The sequence below is a fragment of the Pan paniscus genome, chromosome 14 (genome assembly GCF_029289425.2).
Source record: "Pan paniscus chromosome 14, NHGRI_mPanPan1-v2.0_pri, whole genome shotgun sequence".
NCBI classification, from domain to species: Eukaryota; Metazoa; Chordata; class Mammalia; order Primates; family Hominidae; genus Pan; species Pan paniscus.
Window position 1 is genome coordinate 30,781,931 of NC_073263.2, and position 16,157 is coordinate 30,798,087.

The 16,157-nt window shown below is 46.5% G+C and overlaps 1 protein-coding gene across 1 annotated transcript in view; it reads left to right on the forward strand.

Moving 5' to 3' along the window:
* The first annotated feature begins 211 nt into the window (after positions 1-211).
* B3GLCT (beta 3-glucosyltransferase) overlaps positions 212-16,157 on the forward strand; it is a 125,413-nt gene continuing 109,467 nt past the window's right edge. Inside the window, exons 1-2 of the mRNA XM_034936537.3 lie at positions 212-500; positions 15,345-15,394. Of these exons, the coding sequence (XP_034792428.1) occupies positions 284-500; positions 15,345-15,394 (267 nt within the window). The 5' untranslated portion in view covers positions 212-283. The remainder of the gene's footprint in view (positions 501-15,344; positions 15,395-16,157) is intronic.

Genomic DNA, 16,157 nt, shown 5'->3' on the forward strand with positions numbered 1-16,157 from the left:
ACTACTGATGGGGGTGACGCGGTAAGGTGGGAGGGCATGAAGGCAGGGGACGCGGCCTAGGTCAGGAGGGACGCAGAGGAGAAAGGAAGAGGAGGGGTGGAGGCTGGTGGCTGGAGGGGGCAGAGGTCAGACGCCTCGAAGGAGGGCGCCCTAAGGGCAGAGCCGCGGCCACCTCTACCGCAGCCCGTCGGGCCGGACACCAGCCGCAGCCGCCAGCCCGGCAGACGCTGGAAGCGCGCACAGGGGTGCTCCCGCTCCCGGCCGCCAGAGGGCGCGGCCGGCGATGGCGCGGCGGCGACGGAGGGAGGAGGGGAGCCGGCAGAGAAGGGTCAGCCGCGGCGGCAGGGCGGCGGCGGCAGCGGCGCAGCTCCGCTCCCCGCGCGTCTCCCTTCTCCGCGCCCAGGTAGGGCGCTCAGCCTCCGCCGCCAGGATGCGGCCGCCCGCCTGCTGGTGGCTGCTCGCGCCGCCGGCGCTGCTCGCGCTCCTCACCTGCTCCCTGGGTAAGTAGCGGGCGGCCAGGCGCGCAAGGGCGAGGCGTGGGGTTCGCGGACACAGTCGCCCGTGCCCCGGTCGGCGCGGGGAGGAAGGCGCAGGGCGGCCCAGCCCTGCCCCGCCGGCGCGCGCGTCCCGCCGTCCGGTCCCCGCCGCGCCGCGCCGTCAGCAGCGCCCTCTCGCGGCGCCCAGGTGGGACCCGGGCCCGGGACCCGAGGCGTGCCCGCTCGGCCCCTTTCGGTCTTGGGTCCCCGCTGCCGCCCCGGCCCCAGACTCGCGTCTCCCAGCCTCTGCCGCCCCAAACCGGCGGGCGACGGGGCGGCGAGGGCGCAGCACCCGCCCCCACAGGAAGCGCGCAGGAACTGTGCCACCGAAGAAACTTTGCAACAGCGCGAGTGGCGGCGGCGGCGGTCCCGCCCCCCTGCCTTCCGCCCGCGCTCCGCCGTCCTGCGCGCCCCGCGCCGGGCGGGAGGCTGGACGGGAGCCGGCGAGGCGGCCCTCGAGGCCCCGCGGCTCCTGTTCGACCCCCGGGGGCGAGGACGGCGGTCCCGGTGTCCGCGCGCCCCTCCGCAGGGCCTTCGGGACGTGCCCTGGCCCCTGAGGATAAGCGGTCAGCTCGGCGCCAGCCCTTCCCGGATTCCGACCCAGAGGAGGACAGGGGCGCCCGCTGGGCCTCCGCGGGAGCTGGCGCGGCGGGGAGGCTTGCTCCTGTCTCGGGTCTCCGCTGGGGACATCAGGGGACACGTCTGCGAGCAGTGCTTGCCCGGTCTCCTGCTGCTGTAATGCCCATTCTTTTTTATTTCCTTTCTCCTCGCAAGGGCATTTCCCCCCTTTATCTTAAAACGATGTGATAAAAGTTAAAAAAAAAAAAAAAGGCAGCCTTGTAATTGACTTTCATGATGAGATTTGTTCAACTTTGAAAGCTTGAGCGAAAAATTATTTTTTTTCAGACTGTTAGAGTTTTTGTCCTCTAACCCAGACTTGCTGGTATGAAAAGGCAATGATTTCAGATTTTTTAGTAATGGCAGAACGGTGCAGTTTAGGAAAAGACGTAGCGTTATTGCGCACTGTTCTTGTTAGCCCACCGGAACCTTGACAGCCTGTTTTTATTTGTATTTAAGCTCTCCGAATAAGGATTAATTTGCTGCATTTGTGTACTTCTGGTATTTCTATAGGCGTTCAGTAAGTGTGGGAAAAGAGCAAGATTAGTTGGTAATTGTTTACATGCATGATTAATTAGGCAGCAGTGTAATTAAAAATATTAGGGCACCTCGGGCAGAGAAGGCTGTAGTTGGTCTTGGGGAGCGACTGAATTTGGCTGGAATCGGCTTCAGTGGAAGAAAGGCATTGCTGGGTGGCAGCCCTGGGAGAAAGGGAGGTTGGAGGTTTGGGAAAGCGACTGGGTGACTCCTGGCTGCATCAGTTGGCTTGTTGCCTGGATGTTTTGCAACTAACCAAATGGGTGGGTGGTAGCTGAAATTGGCATTCTATTTATAGCACTGCACTTTATAATGCTGTACTGGGGGTATAATATTTGTATATAATATATACAACATATGGGCTGAAATGCACATTTGTATTGCTGTGTCTATTTTTTATTACCCGCAGGGGAATATTTGCACTGTCCAAATTTGATAATACACTGAAGGACATTCAGAATGCACTAAGATGTCAACACATTTTTAGAGATGTCTATTAGCCTTGTGAAGTTGTCAGATAAGCACAATAAATAAGACATAAAATGCATTAAAAGGTCCCTGTGAGACATTTGGGCTTTGGGAACTGGCTTTCATGGGTTGGCACAGACAGGAGGCTGTATTCTTCGAGGTCTGAGGTGAATCATGAATACCTTTTATGGAGCTCTGCTTCGATTTAGGGGAAGGGCACCGACACGTATAAAGATGTCCCCACTTACGATGTTCTTGGAATCTTGCTGAAACAGAATGTGACAGGCGTTCTGTCACATGTGAACAACCTTGATAGTTTATAAATACCTTAAATATTCCCATATAAGATTGGCCTGACTATGTAGTTTAGTTTCCCCACAAACTAGAGCATATTTGTTTATGTTTTTAGAGAAAAGTCAATATAGAAAATTTCTTTTAAACCCACATGCATATACAGACACGGTTCACTGCAACTTTGGTTCTAAAGTCTGGCACCAGTTTCAGAATGAGAAGATTGAGTCAGGCCTCCAGGTTACCATTTGTTAGCTGTGTGGCTTTTAGTGGCTTTGAGCTTCAGTTTTCTCATAGGAACAGGGCGAATGGACTGGATAGAATACTAGCACTTTGCCACCTCTTACAGTTTTAACATACTGATCCCGTTGTAGCAGAGATTGACAGCCACCTGCGAAGTAACCCTTTAGCCCTTGTTTTCCTAACAAAACTAATATAATCTGGGTTGGGGGGAAGGGTGGAGGAATGATGGTGGGGTGGTGGCGGCAGCGGTGGCAGCAGCACTGTGAGACATTTCTCAGTGGCCTTTGCATATAGGGGCAGCTAGTGCTCTACAGAGATATCTTTAGAGATTGTTTGGTGGGGCTCCTGGTAAAGCTCATTCAAGGTGGCCGACTCAGCTGGGATGCAGGCCTTTTTGCTCTGTGTTATCCTCCTTCCCATTGCCTATTAAGTGGATCTGAGGGATGGAGCCATGGTGGCCATCTTGTGACCATGAGGTGACCTTGAAGATGGAAGCCAGTAGTAAGGATGGTAGAAGAGAAAGATAGAAGAAGCCTGGATGCCAGATGGATGTGGAGCATCATGTCAGCTCTGCATTTCCTGTTTGCAGACTTGTATTGCATGAGATTATATGCAGCCAAACCTAATCCTATTGCCAAACCTAATCCTAATTGATAGAAGAAGCTTATTCGAACCAATGATATTGATAAAATAATAGGTATTAGCTTTTATTTTTCACATCCCTGTCTGTCTCTTCCCTGTGTGAGCCAACTTTGTATTTCTTAGCACCTGCCAAAATTGGGGATGGTTTTTCATTCTGAGCCAGGTCTTGCCCAGATTCCTTTCATTGCAATGAGTCAGAAATTTTAGGACACCAAGAATCAGACCTAATTCCAGGTTGTTTTGTGTTTTTTGATTCTTAAAACCTTCTCTTTATTTCTTAAGCAGTATGCAGATATTACTGGCACAGATTTTAATCTTCTGGATGGATTCTTTGTCATCCAGGTAGTCCAGGACCCCCGAGTTGGCATGGCCCCCCAGGTCATGGACTTGACCCAGGGGAGTTTGCCAGTAGCCGACAGCTAAGCCAGTGGGAGGGAGGGAGAGCATCTGTTTCAAATAGCAGTGTGAATTCGAAGGAGGTGTTCTGACCCCTTTGGTAACTTCCTGGGGGACAAACATTGTGGGCTCGGTATTTGAGCACTTCCTTATAATTGGCTCTTTTGGAGCCAGGTTTTTTTTGTGTGTTTTACTAGACTCATTATGAAGCAAGCAAGCAAGCATAATTTTTAGGCATAAAGGTACTACTTAGAGAAAATTTGCAAATGTTCTGTTTTTTCTCTTGTAGCATTATGTGTGATCCATCTTTGGCTTTGCACAGATTACTTCTTAAGAACAATATATGGGAGTCCCCACAGGTTAATCTCATCTTTTCCATGATAAAGGAAAAGTTGTGAGTTTCAAGGGTTCATCAGACCTATTGAGGAAGTTCTTCCTTACTACCATGATTTCAAAGTTCTAGTCACTAAGCAACTCCCAAAGAAACGTGATTTAACGTAGGCGTTGACTTGAACTACTAGAAGAATGTCAATTTAAAAATAGTATTAAAAGGAAAAACTGCCCAAAGCCTCTCAGTTATTCAGAGTAATGTGGGTACCTACTGTGTGTCAGGCATCGTGATATTGCAGGAACAAGACAGATCTAGTCTGTCTCTACCCTTGGGGAGCTTGCAGCCCGAAAGGCAAGGTGATATTAAACAGTAATGACTACAGAATGAATTGTGTCTGTGCTAAATGCTGTGGAAGAGATGTTCAGGATGCTGTGAGAACATGCTGCAGGGAGACAGATGGCTTTTGCCTAGACTGGGGAGATGGATCTCAACAGGGAGCCATCTTGCACCCCAGGGAACATTTGTTGCTGTCTGGATACTTTTTGGTTATCCCAGGGGCTGGTTTGGCAGAGGGTGCTACTGACATCTAGAGTCAGGGGTGCTGCTGAACATCCTACAAAGGCACAGGACAGTTCCACCCCACCATCGAACAATTAATTATCGGATCCAAAATGCCAACAGTGGCAAGCTTGAGAAACTATGGGGTAAGGGTCAAGGAAGGCTTCCTAGAGGATGTGACGTTAGAGCTCAGACCCGAAAGGGAAGCAGAAATCAGGTAAGTGGGGGGCAGAGCTTGGTGGTGAAGGAGCCAAGTGGAGAAAGGACGGAGGACTGAAGGGCTGGCAAGATCATTAGGGGCCAGGTTGGGCAGGGCCTTGCAGATCAGGGGACATATTTTGGGGTCATCCTTAGAGCAGAGGGAAGTGTTTGAAGGGCTGTAGTGGGGCAGTATGTGATATGGCTGCCGTTTCCTGAAACTCACTCTGGCTGTCTGATGGAGCAGGAGTTGGAGGGGGCCATTGTGGATATGGGGAACTGTGAGGAGGCTGCTGGACACCGGTTGTGAGAGATGATTAATAATCTCTCAGACTCTGGGACTGATTGGGTTCAGTGTGCTGGGAGAAAGGGTGGGGGAAAGGATGAGTCATACATTTCTGTCACATCCACCATGGGTAGTAGTGCTGTTTACTAACTTGGGCACTGAAGGAGGAGGACCAGGTTTTTAAAAACAGTTTTATGTGGTTCAATGTACATAACATACGGTTTATTAAGTGTAATGAATTTTAAGTGTATAGTTCTATGGCATTAAGTACTTACACAATTTTTTGAAATGTACTTTGACTTTTAATTTTAGGGGGAGGTGAAGCTGAGTAAGTTCAGTTTTGGACAAGTTGAGTTCAAAATGCATGTGAGATGGCCGGGTACCATGTCAGGTGAGCAGTTAGATATTTGGGTCTGTAGAGGACAGGTCTGGCTGGAAGGTATTTTGGGGGGTCATTATATTAGGTGGCAATTTGAGTAGGTTTTTTTTTTTTTTTTTTTAAGAGTTGGGTGTCTGGTCGGGCATGGTGGCTCACACCTGTAATTTCAGCACTTTAGGAGGCCGACGCAGGCAGATCATTTGAGGTCAGGAGTTCAGGACCAGCCTGGCCAACAAGGTGAAACCCCGTCTCTACTAAAAATACAAAAAAATTACCCGCGCATGGTGGCGTGTGTTTGTAGTCCCAGCTACTTAGGAGGCTGAGGCAGGACAATCGCTTGAACCCAGGAGGCCGAGGTTGTAGTGAGCAAAGATTGCACCACTGCACTTCAGCCTGGGTGACAGAGCGAGACTCCGTCTAAAAGAAAAAAAAAAGTTGGCGGGTCTGGCTATGTTGCCCAGGCTGGACCTGAACTCCTGGCCTCAAGTCATCTGTCTGCCTTAGCCTCCCAAGCAACTGGGACTACAGGAATGTTCCACTGCACTTGGCTGTTTTATGTTTGTTTGTTTTTAAGGAAGAGAGTCTTGATTAACAGAATAAATTCATTTAAGCATTTACTCAAAATGTGTATATACCAAAGATTTGGTAGAAGTTGGAGAGGAAAGCAGTCTTTATCTACATATATCTGCATGTTGTAAAGCTGAGGGTTTAGACAAAACAAAAATAAAAACCAAAACAAGTATAAGTATCATCAAATAAGAGTTGAATGTATCTTAAGTATAGCAGTGCCATTTCCTCCTAGGGATATGACTTATTGTCACTCCTAAAAGAATATTTTATGTAGCTGAAAAGATGATATATTTTAGTTTGCATCATTGCTTCCCGTAAGAAACTCAAGGCTCTTTACACATCACGTTAATGGCCTCAGCCCATTGTGAAAATAGCCCCACTCAGTTCCCTTGAGTTCCTGTCTAGTTGCCCTTCCCAGTGTGTGTCAGACTTCAGCACACATGAGAATCATCTGTGTGTCTTAAAGAAGCCCCTATTTGTTAAAATGCAGATTCCTGCGTTCCAGCTCCAGATTTTCTGATTCAGAAGATCTGAAATGAGACTTCCAGGTAAGTTTTCCGTGAAGCCAGGTGTGAGAACCCTGCCTGGGCCACCATAGGCCCGGATATAAACTAGGACTCTTACTGGGTGATTTCTGTGAACATCTGTGGAATATAAAGATGATCAAGCCCGGGCGCAGTGGCTCACGCCTGTAATCCCAGCACTTTGGGAGGCTGAGGTGGGCGGATCACGAGGTCAGGGGTTCGAGACCAGCCTGGTCAACATAGTGAAACCCTGTCTCTACTAAAAATGCAAAAAAAAAAAAAAAAAAAAGTTAGCTGGGCATGGTGGCGGGTGCTTGTAATCCCAGCTACTCAAGAGGCTGAGGCAGGAGATTCGGAGGTTGCAGTGAGCCAAGATCATGCCATTGCACTCCAGCCCGGGCGACAGTGCGAGACTCCATCTCAGAAAACAAAAAAAAACAAAAGATGATCGGTGGTTGTTTTGCCTTAAAGTAAGGAGTTGTTCTGGAGAGAGCAAAGTGTGGCATTGAGGCCTACTCCTCAGTCAGGTCTTTTGTGTACTTGGGAAAGGAACTGGAAACACCAGAACTAAAACTATGAAGTCTGTCTCAGGCTCCAGGATCATTTGGCAAATTTTTAAATGCTGCTGAGGAGACCATAGTCCGTGGAGCATGAGTATCAAAAGTTAGAGCCGTGAGTTGTTAAAGCAAAGGTTTTTGGGCAATATACAAATAAGTTTCTAAAGGCTTAGAGCCTCTCAGATTGTGTGTACCATGGATTGAGTGGTACTGAAAGGGGTACTTACTTTATCTGTATGTCTGTTTATCCATCCACCTACCCATCTGCACACTAAGGGCGTACTTTTAAAGACCTACTTCTTGTAATTAATAAGATGCCCAAAAGTTAATCATAAATTATATTTTTATAAGTTAAGCCTGACAGTTAACTGTTCAATAGTACACTTGCAATTTAAAGGAATCGCGTAAACTGCTAATTTTTTTTGTTTGTTTGAATGTTTGCTGTGTTCCTCTTTGATGTGTTCTGTAGTAGGCTATGTGACCAGGGATTTTTCTGACCCTTCCTATGACTTAGGCTATGGAACATGCTAGTGAGGGTGGGGTTTTAAATCTCACCCCCAAAACTGTTTTGAGTTGCAATTTTCTGGTTTGCATATCCTGAGTGATGGTTTTTAAACAAGATGCAAATCAAAGTATGAAATGATCTTTTCCCTCTTGAATATATATAGTTATTTTCTATTTTTCTCTTTTTTTTTTTTCACTATCTACTGTGCTTCCTGTAAAATATATTTACTCTCTGGCCCATAGAATATGTTGGTCTCATCAAACTTTGTTGTCAAGTGAAGAAAAGCTAATATTCCAGTGTTTCCCATGACTTCTGTGATAAAACAGGAGAGGAGTTTCAGATGGAGCTAGATCATATCTGAGTCGATAGTAGGCTCAAAGCAGGAATATTCTGTCTGCATGCTTGCTGCCTCAGTGTGGTGGGAGGCTTGGCCTCCTTCCTCACTACTTCTCTCCACTGGCTGAATTGTCCTGGCATCTTTCCCAGCAGCAGATCTCTTTTCCTAAGAGTTTACTGTTGGGCACTTGAGCAAAAGGCTCAATAGGTTTTACCATAGGCCAGGTACTGTTTTGAACCTGAACATACATGAACTCACTTAATTCTTGTTCCATTTCTTCCCTCTACAGGGAGGGAAACAGAGGCTCAGAGAGGTTGCTTAACTATTAAGTGGCAGCGCCCGGATTTGAACCTAGGAGGTTTGAGTATACTTTGTCTTTGTACTTTGTACTCTGTACAAAGTACCTGCACCCTGTACTCTGTACACAGTACAAAGTACTCTGTACTTTGACCTTATGCTGTATGACTTCTCAGGCAGGGCCCCGGCCCGGGTCTCCTCTACTGCCACATCTTTCTGTTGTACAGTGCAGCTTTAAGGAGAGAGTTCTTTGAAAGGATTCATTAAACAGCTGCCTTCTCTCCTGCTTCTCCTCCCCATCTGGCCATTCCTTTTGTCTCCTTGGCAGTTTTGTCCTTAAATGTTGCAGTTCCCCTGAGCCGTCCTTGGCCTCACGAGCCTTGGCTTCCGTTCTGGTGCGCTGTGGAGACTCTAGTGCTGCAGCCGCTATCGCACGCACACCCCCGTGCTGGGCTCACCCCTGCACCCGGCTCTCCTGCCTGTCTGCACTTGCGTATCCTCAGGACGCTGGGTACCAAGTTGCCTTCCCTCACACGTGCTACCCTCCTTTATTCTAAGAAGCCCCAGGCCCTCCCTTCCCGTCTCACCACCCACCCGGGTGCTCTGTCTCAGAGCCTGCAGCTTCTGCTTCTTTAGTGGCCCCACCCCTCCCCTGCTCACTGCCACCTCAATTGAGGCCCTTAGCGCTCTTTGCTTGACTCCAGTGGCCTTCCCACTGGCATGTTTGTGTCCTTTCTTGTCCTCCCACAGCCGTCCCACACACTGCCTCCAGAAAGCTGTCTTGGGCACGCATCTCAACAGGGCATTCCCTCCTTAAAACCTCAAACAACTGTTCCTGGCTCAGGAAAAACCTGACTCCCCAATACCGCCCCCTCCCATGATATGGCCCCTGGTACCTTCAGCCTCATTTCTAGCCCCAGCCACCCGTCCCCACAGGGGTTCCTGCCTGGGTCACCCCCTCCTCAGAGGGGTCCCTGCCCGGCCGGGTCACCCCCTCCCCTCAAGGGACCCTGCCTGGGTCACTCCCTCTTCTGAGGTATTTCTGCCACCAAGTGTGTTGACCCTGCCATTGGCCTGCCCTGTGTAAAACCCAAGAGGGAGAGAATAAAATCCGATGCCCCTTAAAAAACGTATGGAGTGACAGGGCCTTCCATCCCATGGTTGGAGGTGCTGTCCCATGGTAGATGGAGCTGCTACCCAGCTTGTCTGCTACTGTGGGGACAGGGGACAGTGGATTTGTCCCAGTAGGGTGGAGAAAAGGCAGACTTTACCTCTGTCGCTGGGCTGCAGGGGTGTTTGTTTCTGTCCCTCTGCTACCATGGATTATCTTCAAAGTGGGTACTTGGAAACAAGTAAGTTGGCTATGCGCCATGCATCCTGGAGCTTAAGGCCCCCTGGAGGACCTGGAATTAATCCTGGAAAGCTCCACGGAGAGGCAGCTGCTGGAGGCTGGAGCCGGCTGGGTGACATGCTTTGTAAGTAGGTCACAGGAAAGAAAGTGAAGCCCCAAAGGCTTCCTCCCCCAGCGTGTTAGAAAAGAAGTGGCAGCCTGCATAGCCTGGAAGGAGCGCCTGAGCCATGTGTGCTTCCAAGACGGCTCTCTGTGAGCTTTGGCCTGGGTGGCAGAGCCACAGGTACCGGGTTTTATGCTCTCCTGGCTTTTGTGCAGGGCAGGCAACCACCTAGACACTTCCCAGACTGCCAGTCATTATCATTGTGGTCACCAGTATGGCCACAGCTATTGGCTGAGCTTTTTTATATATTCTGAGCTGATGCCAAAAGGTTTAGGCATTATCTCATTGGTTCCTGCCAGCGCCCTCTGAGGTGGAGTTATTTGGCAGCTTAGTAGTTTTCTTGTTTTTAGTGTTCCGTTTGGTTTCTATGATAGATGTTCCTGGGAAAGTTTGGGAAAACAAATTAAGAGAATTGGGACAAAATCAAGTTAGGAGGTAGAAGGCACAATCATCTTTCCTGCGTGGGAATGGGGGTCCCTTGCTCCCTCACAGGAACAGGGAAAGAGAGTTGATTAGTGCTGCTTAAATGTGTTGCAATTAATTACTCGCCAGTTTTCTTGCACTCCGGGGCTTAGGCTGGCCTATAAATCTTAGTCCCAGGTTAGTTGTAAAATCTTGATTTATCTCTCCGTCTAGATGTGCTAACACATTTGTTGGCTTGAATTATTTAAAGTTATCATGTAAAAGGTCTGATTTCTATTGCCTGCCCTGATTTGCACTTTAAATATAGTTCCCTGTTGCAGTTTACCAGAATTCATGTTGAAAATGGAAAAGGGGAAATTACTTTTAAACAGCAGTTTGGCATGTAAAAGCATGATTTACCCTGGAATATTTCTCCAACTGCACATTAAAGCACTAAGGCCAAATTTTCAACAATATTTTCCCTACTGAATCTGGAAATTAATATGAAGCAAACAGCAAACATTGAGCCTCAGGTAGCCACTCCTGTGTACCCCTTTGGTTGGGGCCAGGTTGGAGGGATCTTTCCCTCACTCCTCCTTTTCTTTGTCAGTCACCAGCCCAGACTCAAATTGCAGTATGCACTCGTTAGCATTGTTGAAGGTGACAGGCAATTTCTTACCTCCCTTGCTAATTTTTCTCACTTTGCTCATCTCTTTGCACCATCTCTCTTTCATTTCCATGAAACCAGGATTTTTATGGATAAGAATTCTGTAAATGGTTAGTTATTTTAAGATTGGATTTATTAGTGGTATAGCATATTCAGTGCCTTCACAATATATTTGGTTCCTTTTTATTTTTATTTTTATTTTTTTAAGAGGCAGGGTCTCTGTCACCCAGGCTGGAGTGAAGTGGCATGATCATAGTTTACTGCGGCCTGGAACTTTTGGATACAAGGAGTCCTCCCACCTCAGCCTCCCAAGTAGCTGGGACTACAGGTGTGCACTAGCAAGCCTGGCTAAGCATTAATTTTTTCTTTTTTTTTTTTTTGGAGAGATGGGGTCCCACCATCTTGCCCTTTTGACCTCAAGCGATCCTCCTGCCTCAGCCTCCCGAAGTGCTAGAATTACAGGCACGTGCCACCACGTCCGGCCACGTTTGGTTCCTTGGTGATTTCTTTTGATTTATTTAGATTACACAAATGTAAAGATAAAACCAACTGGCAGCCGGGCATGGTGGTTCATGCCTGTAATCTCAGCACTTTGGGAGGCCGAGGTGGGTGGATCACCTGAGGTCAGGAGTTTGAGACTAGCCTGGCCAACATGGCAAAACCCCATCTCTACTAAAAATACAAAAATTAGCTGGGCATGGTGGCACGCGCCTGTAACCACAGCTACTCGGAGGCTAAGGTAGGAGAGAATCGCTTGAACCTGGCAGGTGGAGGTTGCGTTGAGTTGAGATAGTGCCACTGCACTCCACTCTGGGCAACAGAGTGAGACCTGTCTCAAAACAAAACAAAAAACAACTGGAATTTTTTCTAAGGATTATCTTGTTTTATGATTTGCTCCTACAACTGAAAGTAACTCTGATGCATTTTGTATGTCATTGTTTTAAATATTATAATTTGTATCTATCATGGGAAAAAGGTATTTTAAATTTCACAGCAGAGTGATGAGAAATGACAGACTTTTTTGGTTTGGGTTTTTTTTTTTAAAGGGATATTTTAACTCTAGGTCTATATTTTTGGACAGAGCTAGAATCTAGTTTAACTTAGCTCAGTTAAGCTTTGTCTGGCTAAAGGAATGGTGTGTTGATTACGACAAGCAGAATTTATGGAATTTATTTGACGTATTGGCAATATCTTTCCTGTATGTAATTCCTACTTTAAACAGTTACATCATCAAATATTAGCTGCTTACTCACAAAAGGTGATACATTAGTAATTTTCAGAACCAGTACCAAATAAAGATACCTTCCCTGCACTATATTCTACATTCTAAGGGCTAGGGACTTTTGTGTTCACATGCACTTTGTTGTCATATAGCTGTCTGGCCTCGCAAAAAAGTGAGGTAAAAGCAAACACTGTTATTAGATGATGCTACTAGACCTGTTACGTTAAGAAAATTATCTTATTTGATTAAAGAGGAAATTGTAACCCCAGAGATATTTGACTGTCCTGTTTGAAATTTGGAATTAATTTGGGAGGGGTAGATGGAAATTTTTTTTTTTTTTTTTTTTTTGAGACAGAGTCTCGCTCTTGTCCAGGCTGGAGTACAGTGGCACGATTATAGCTCACTGCAAACTTGGACTCCTGGGCTCAAAGGATTCTCCCACCTTGTCTTCCTAACTAGCTGGGATGACAGGCATGCTCTAGCATAACTGGCTTTTTTTTTTTTTTTTTTTTTTTTTAAGACGGAGTCTTGCTCTGTCGCCCAGGCTGGAGTGCAGTGGCATGATCTTGGCTCACTGCAAGCCCTGTCTCCTGGGTTCAAGCGATTCTCCTGCCTCAGCCTCCCGAGTAGCTGGGACTATAGACATCTGCCACCATGCCTGGCTAATTTTTGTATTTTTAGTAGAGATGGGGTTTCACTGTTTTGGCCAAGCTGGTCTCAAATTCCTGACCTCGTGATCCGCCCACCTCGGCCTCCCAAAGTGCTGGGATTACAGGCGTGGGCCACTGGGCCCGGCCGCATGTCTGGCTAATTTTGTAGAGACAGGGCCTCCCTATATTGCCCAGGCTGGTTTCAAGCTCCTGGCTTCAAGGGGTCCTCCTGCCTTGGCCTCCCGAAGTGCTGGGATTACACAGATGTGAGCCACCACGCTCAGTGGGAGATGGATTTTTGAATCAAAGTCATGAGTTAGTTTGACCACAGTTTTTATATCTTGCAAGTTCTCAGAATATTCTGTTTTCTGGAATTCTGTGGTGCTAAGATATGTTAACATGTTGCAACCTCTCTGTGTGATATTCCTTAAGTAATTCTGTTTTTGATATCATCTTCAGGGTTTTAAATGTGCATATTAGCTTAGAGGTAAATAAAATAAAGCCAAAAAATTAAGTACCCAGAAGCAGAATTTAAATGACTTTGCAGTTAAATCTCTCCTTTCTTCTTAGAACTTGAAGAAATGATTGGGCTTTGTGTGTGTGTGTGTGTGCGCGCACGCGCGTGTGTGTGTATGTGTGTGTAAAGTGAGAAAATGCATTAGATCCTGGTGAAATTAAAGGTGAGGGGCACTAAACGTCTTTGTTCTACTGGGTTGGTGCTGCCCGGTATAGAGAGCAGGCGGTCCTTGTGTGATGTGACTCTAGGGTCCCCCATAGTGAAGACTTTCACTCATTCATTTATTAAGTAAATATTTATTGAGTTCCTTCTATGTGCTAGCTGTGCTTTTGGTGTGGAGACAAATGGTAGATAAAACTGTATTCCTGGTGGGGTGGTGGCTCAGGCCTGTAATCCTAGCACTTTGGGGTGCCCAGGTGGGCGGCTTGCCTGAGCCCAGGAATTTGAGGCCAGCCTGAGTAACATGTTGAAACCTTGTCTCCACAAAAAACACAAAAATTAGCTGGGCATGGTGGCACATGCCTGTAGTCCCAGCTACTCGGGAGGCTGAGGTGGGAGGATCATGAGCCCAGGAATGAAGGTTGCAGTGAGCTGAGATTGTGCCATTGCAGTCTAGCCTGGGCAACAGAGTGAGACCCCATCTCAAAAAACAAAAACAAAACAACACCCCCCACCCCACCCCCCCGTCAAAACCCACTATAACTGTATTCATGCCCTTGTGGAGCTTATAATCAGCTGACATGTAAGATAAGTGATAAACAAATATATATGTCAGTTGGTGATAAGTGCTCTGGAGAAGAGTAAAGCAGAGTGAGGTGGATAAGGAGGGTGTGGAATTGGGGATTTATTATTTTACATGAGGTGGTCTTGGGGAGGCCTTGTATAATGTCTACTGTTATCTAAATTGTTCACATAGAGGTTCACATGGCTTACATTTCAGTTTCACCCTGCCTTTTGAAATGTCATTCTGGAAATGGAAACGATGAAACCATGTTAGTCATTTGCTTCTTAGTGTGAAGATGTTTTAGATTTCTTTCTTTTGAGCAAATGTTAATGCAGGATTTGAGGCAATGGATGTCTGGGGGTGGGGATGGGGAGGGATTAGAAGGGATCCAAATGGATGAAGTCGTCTCCTGCTTCTGATTAAGGTCTCCTCTGCCACCCAGGGAGCCCCTCTGCTGACACTCCTTGTACATTATTGTTCCATGGTGTCACTTCTCCCACCCTTTTAGTACATCACTGCCCTATGGCATTGCCTTTTACTCCTGGGAGTGCTAATTGGAGAAAGTGAACTCTGCAATGCTTTCCTCTTAGCTGTTGGGGAGAAATGTACTGTAAAATGAAGGGTACTATTTTTTGTTCCGTTAAGCTTCCTGTTTGGCTTGTCATTTTGCTTTATATTTTCAGAGTGTTACTGTCATGTTGTTGTTATTATTTTTAATGCAGAGCCTAAATGTGGCTCTAGGGATATCTTCGTCTGTGATGGCTCTGACTCCAAACATTCATTCATTCTAAATGGAAAATGATTTGAATTCCCCTCACTCTCCCGGCCCCATTGCCTTAGTAGGGTTCTGTTAGGGTTTAGTAGGGTTCTGTGCTTGCTGGTAGCAGTATCTGCATCACACTTCTAACCTTGCAGCCCTTAGGAAAAAGCTTGCTCCAAATTTAGCTCTGTTGCCTGCCAGGCTCTGGCAGTGATTTTGAGGGTGAGAATTTGTACTTCTTCCTCCTGAATTCTCAGGAATTCCCCTTTGCTTAAAAAGGCACCAGACTTAAGGTTTCTAAGAAATAGTATTTTGTACACATCTATTTTATAGTTTATGTCTATAGACACAAATGGCATACACAGATTTGAATTTGTCTGATGTACTGTTTCTTTTGCTTGGTAGCCTAAGCGTGTTGGCTTCGTGTTGATGAATAATTTTAGGTCTGAGATGAAGAAAGCCAGTAATACAAGTTTGCAGCAATGCAGCTGCTTAAAAATGAGCAAAATATGTCTTGTTAAAGTATCTTTTTTTATTATAAGCAAAACTGTTGGATGTGAGAATTAACCTGAATTGCTAATTCTAAGGTAGAAATATATATTTTTTTTTTTCCAGTTTTTGGTTTGGCTTCTGAAGATACAAAGGAAGAGGTCAAGCAGTCTCAGGTACTAATCCCAATGATCAAATCTTTTCCTCCCTTCTAAGATTCGTTTGTATTTTCTCTAATAGGAATAGTAATCATTTCATTCTTCAATTGTTATTTTTATTGTCACATGAATTCATATAATGTGGTCAACATGGATTTTGAATCCCTAACGCTACCTATAGATAGACTTGCTTTTTAAAAATCCTTTAATATTTAAGGCTGATCCACTTGGTTTTAAAGTTATTTTGAGAAAAAAGGTGTTTTGACATAGAGTTGGACATTTTAATAGTCTTGCTTGGATACCATAGTTTTCCCCAGTCTTACCAAATACCTTTTTTTATTTCTTTTTTGCGACGGAGTTTCACTCTGTCGCCCAGGCTGGAGTGCAGTGGCATGATCTCAGATCACTGCAACCTCTGCCTCCTGGGTTCAAGCGATTCTCCTGTCTCAGCCTCCCCAGTAGCTGGGAATACAGGCATGCGCCACCATGCCCGGCTAATTTTTGCATTTTTAGTAGAGACGGGGTTTCATCATGTTGCCCAGGCTGATCTCAAATTCCTGACCTCAAGTGATCTACCCACCTCAGCCTCCCAAAGTGCTGGGATTACAGGCATGAGCCACCGCACCCGGCCCAGTCTTACCAAATATCTTAACCTTGGGTTTAATTTTCTCAGTCTGCGAAAGGATTTTACTATGTCACAGGTGTCACAGAAACCTGATTAGTCTCTCCTTGAAGGTGGCAATGTGTGAGAGGGCATGCTGGGGCCTGGGCAGGAGACCCA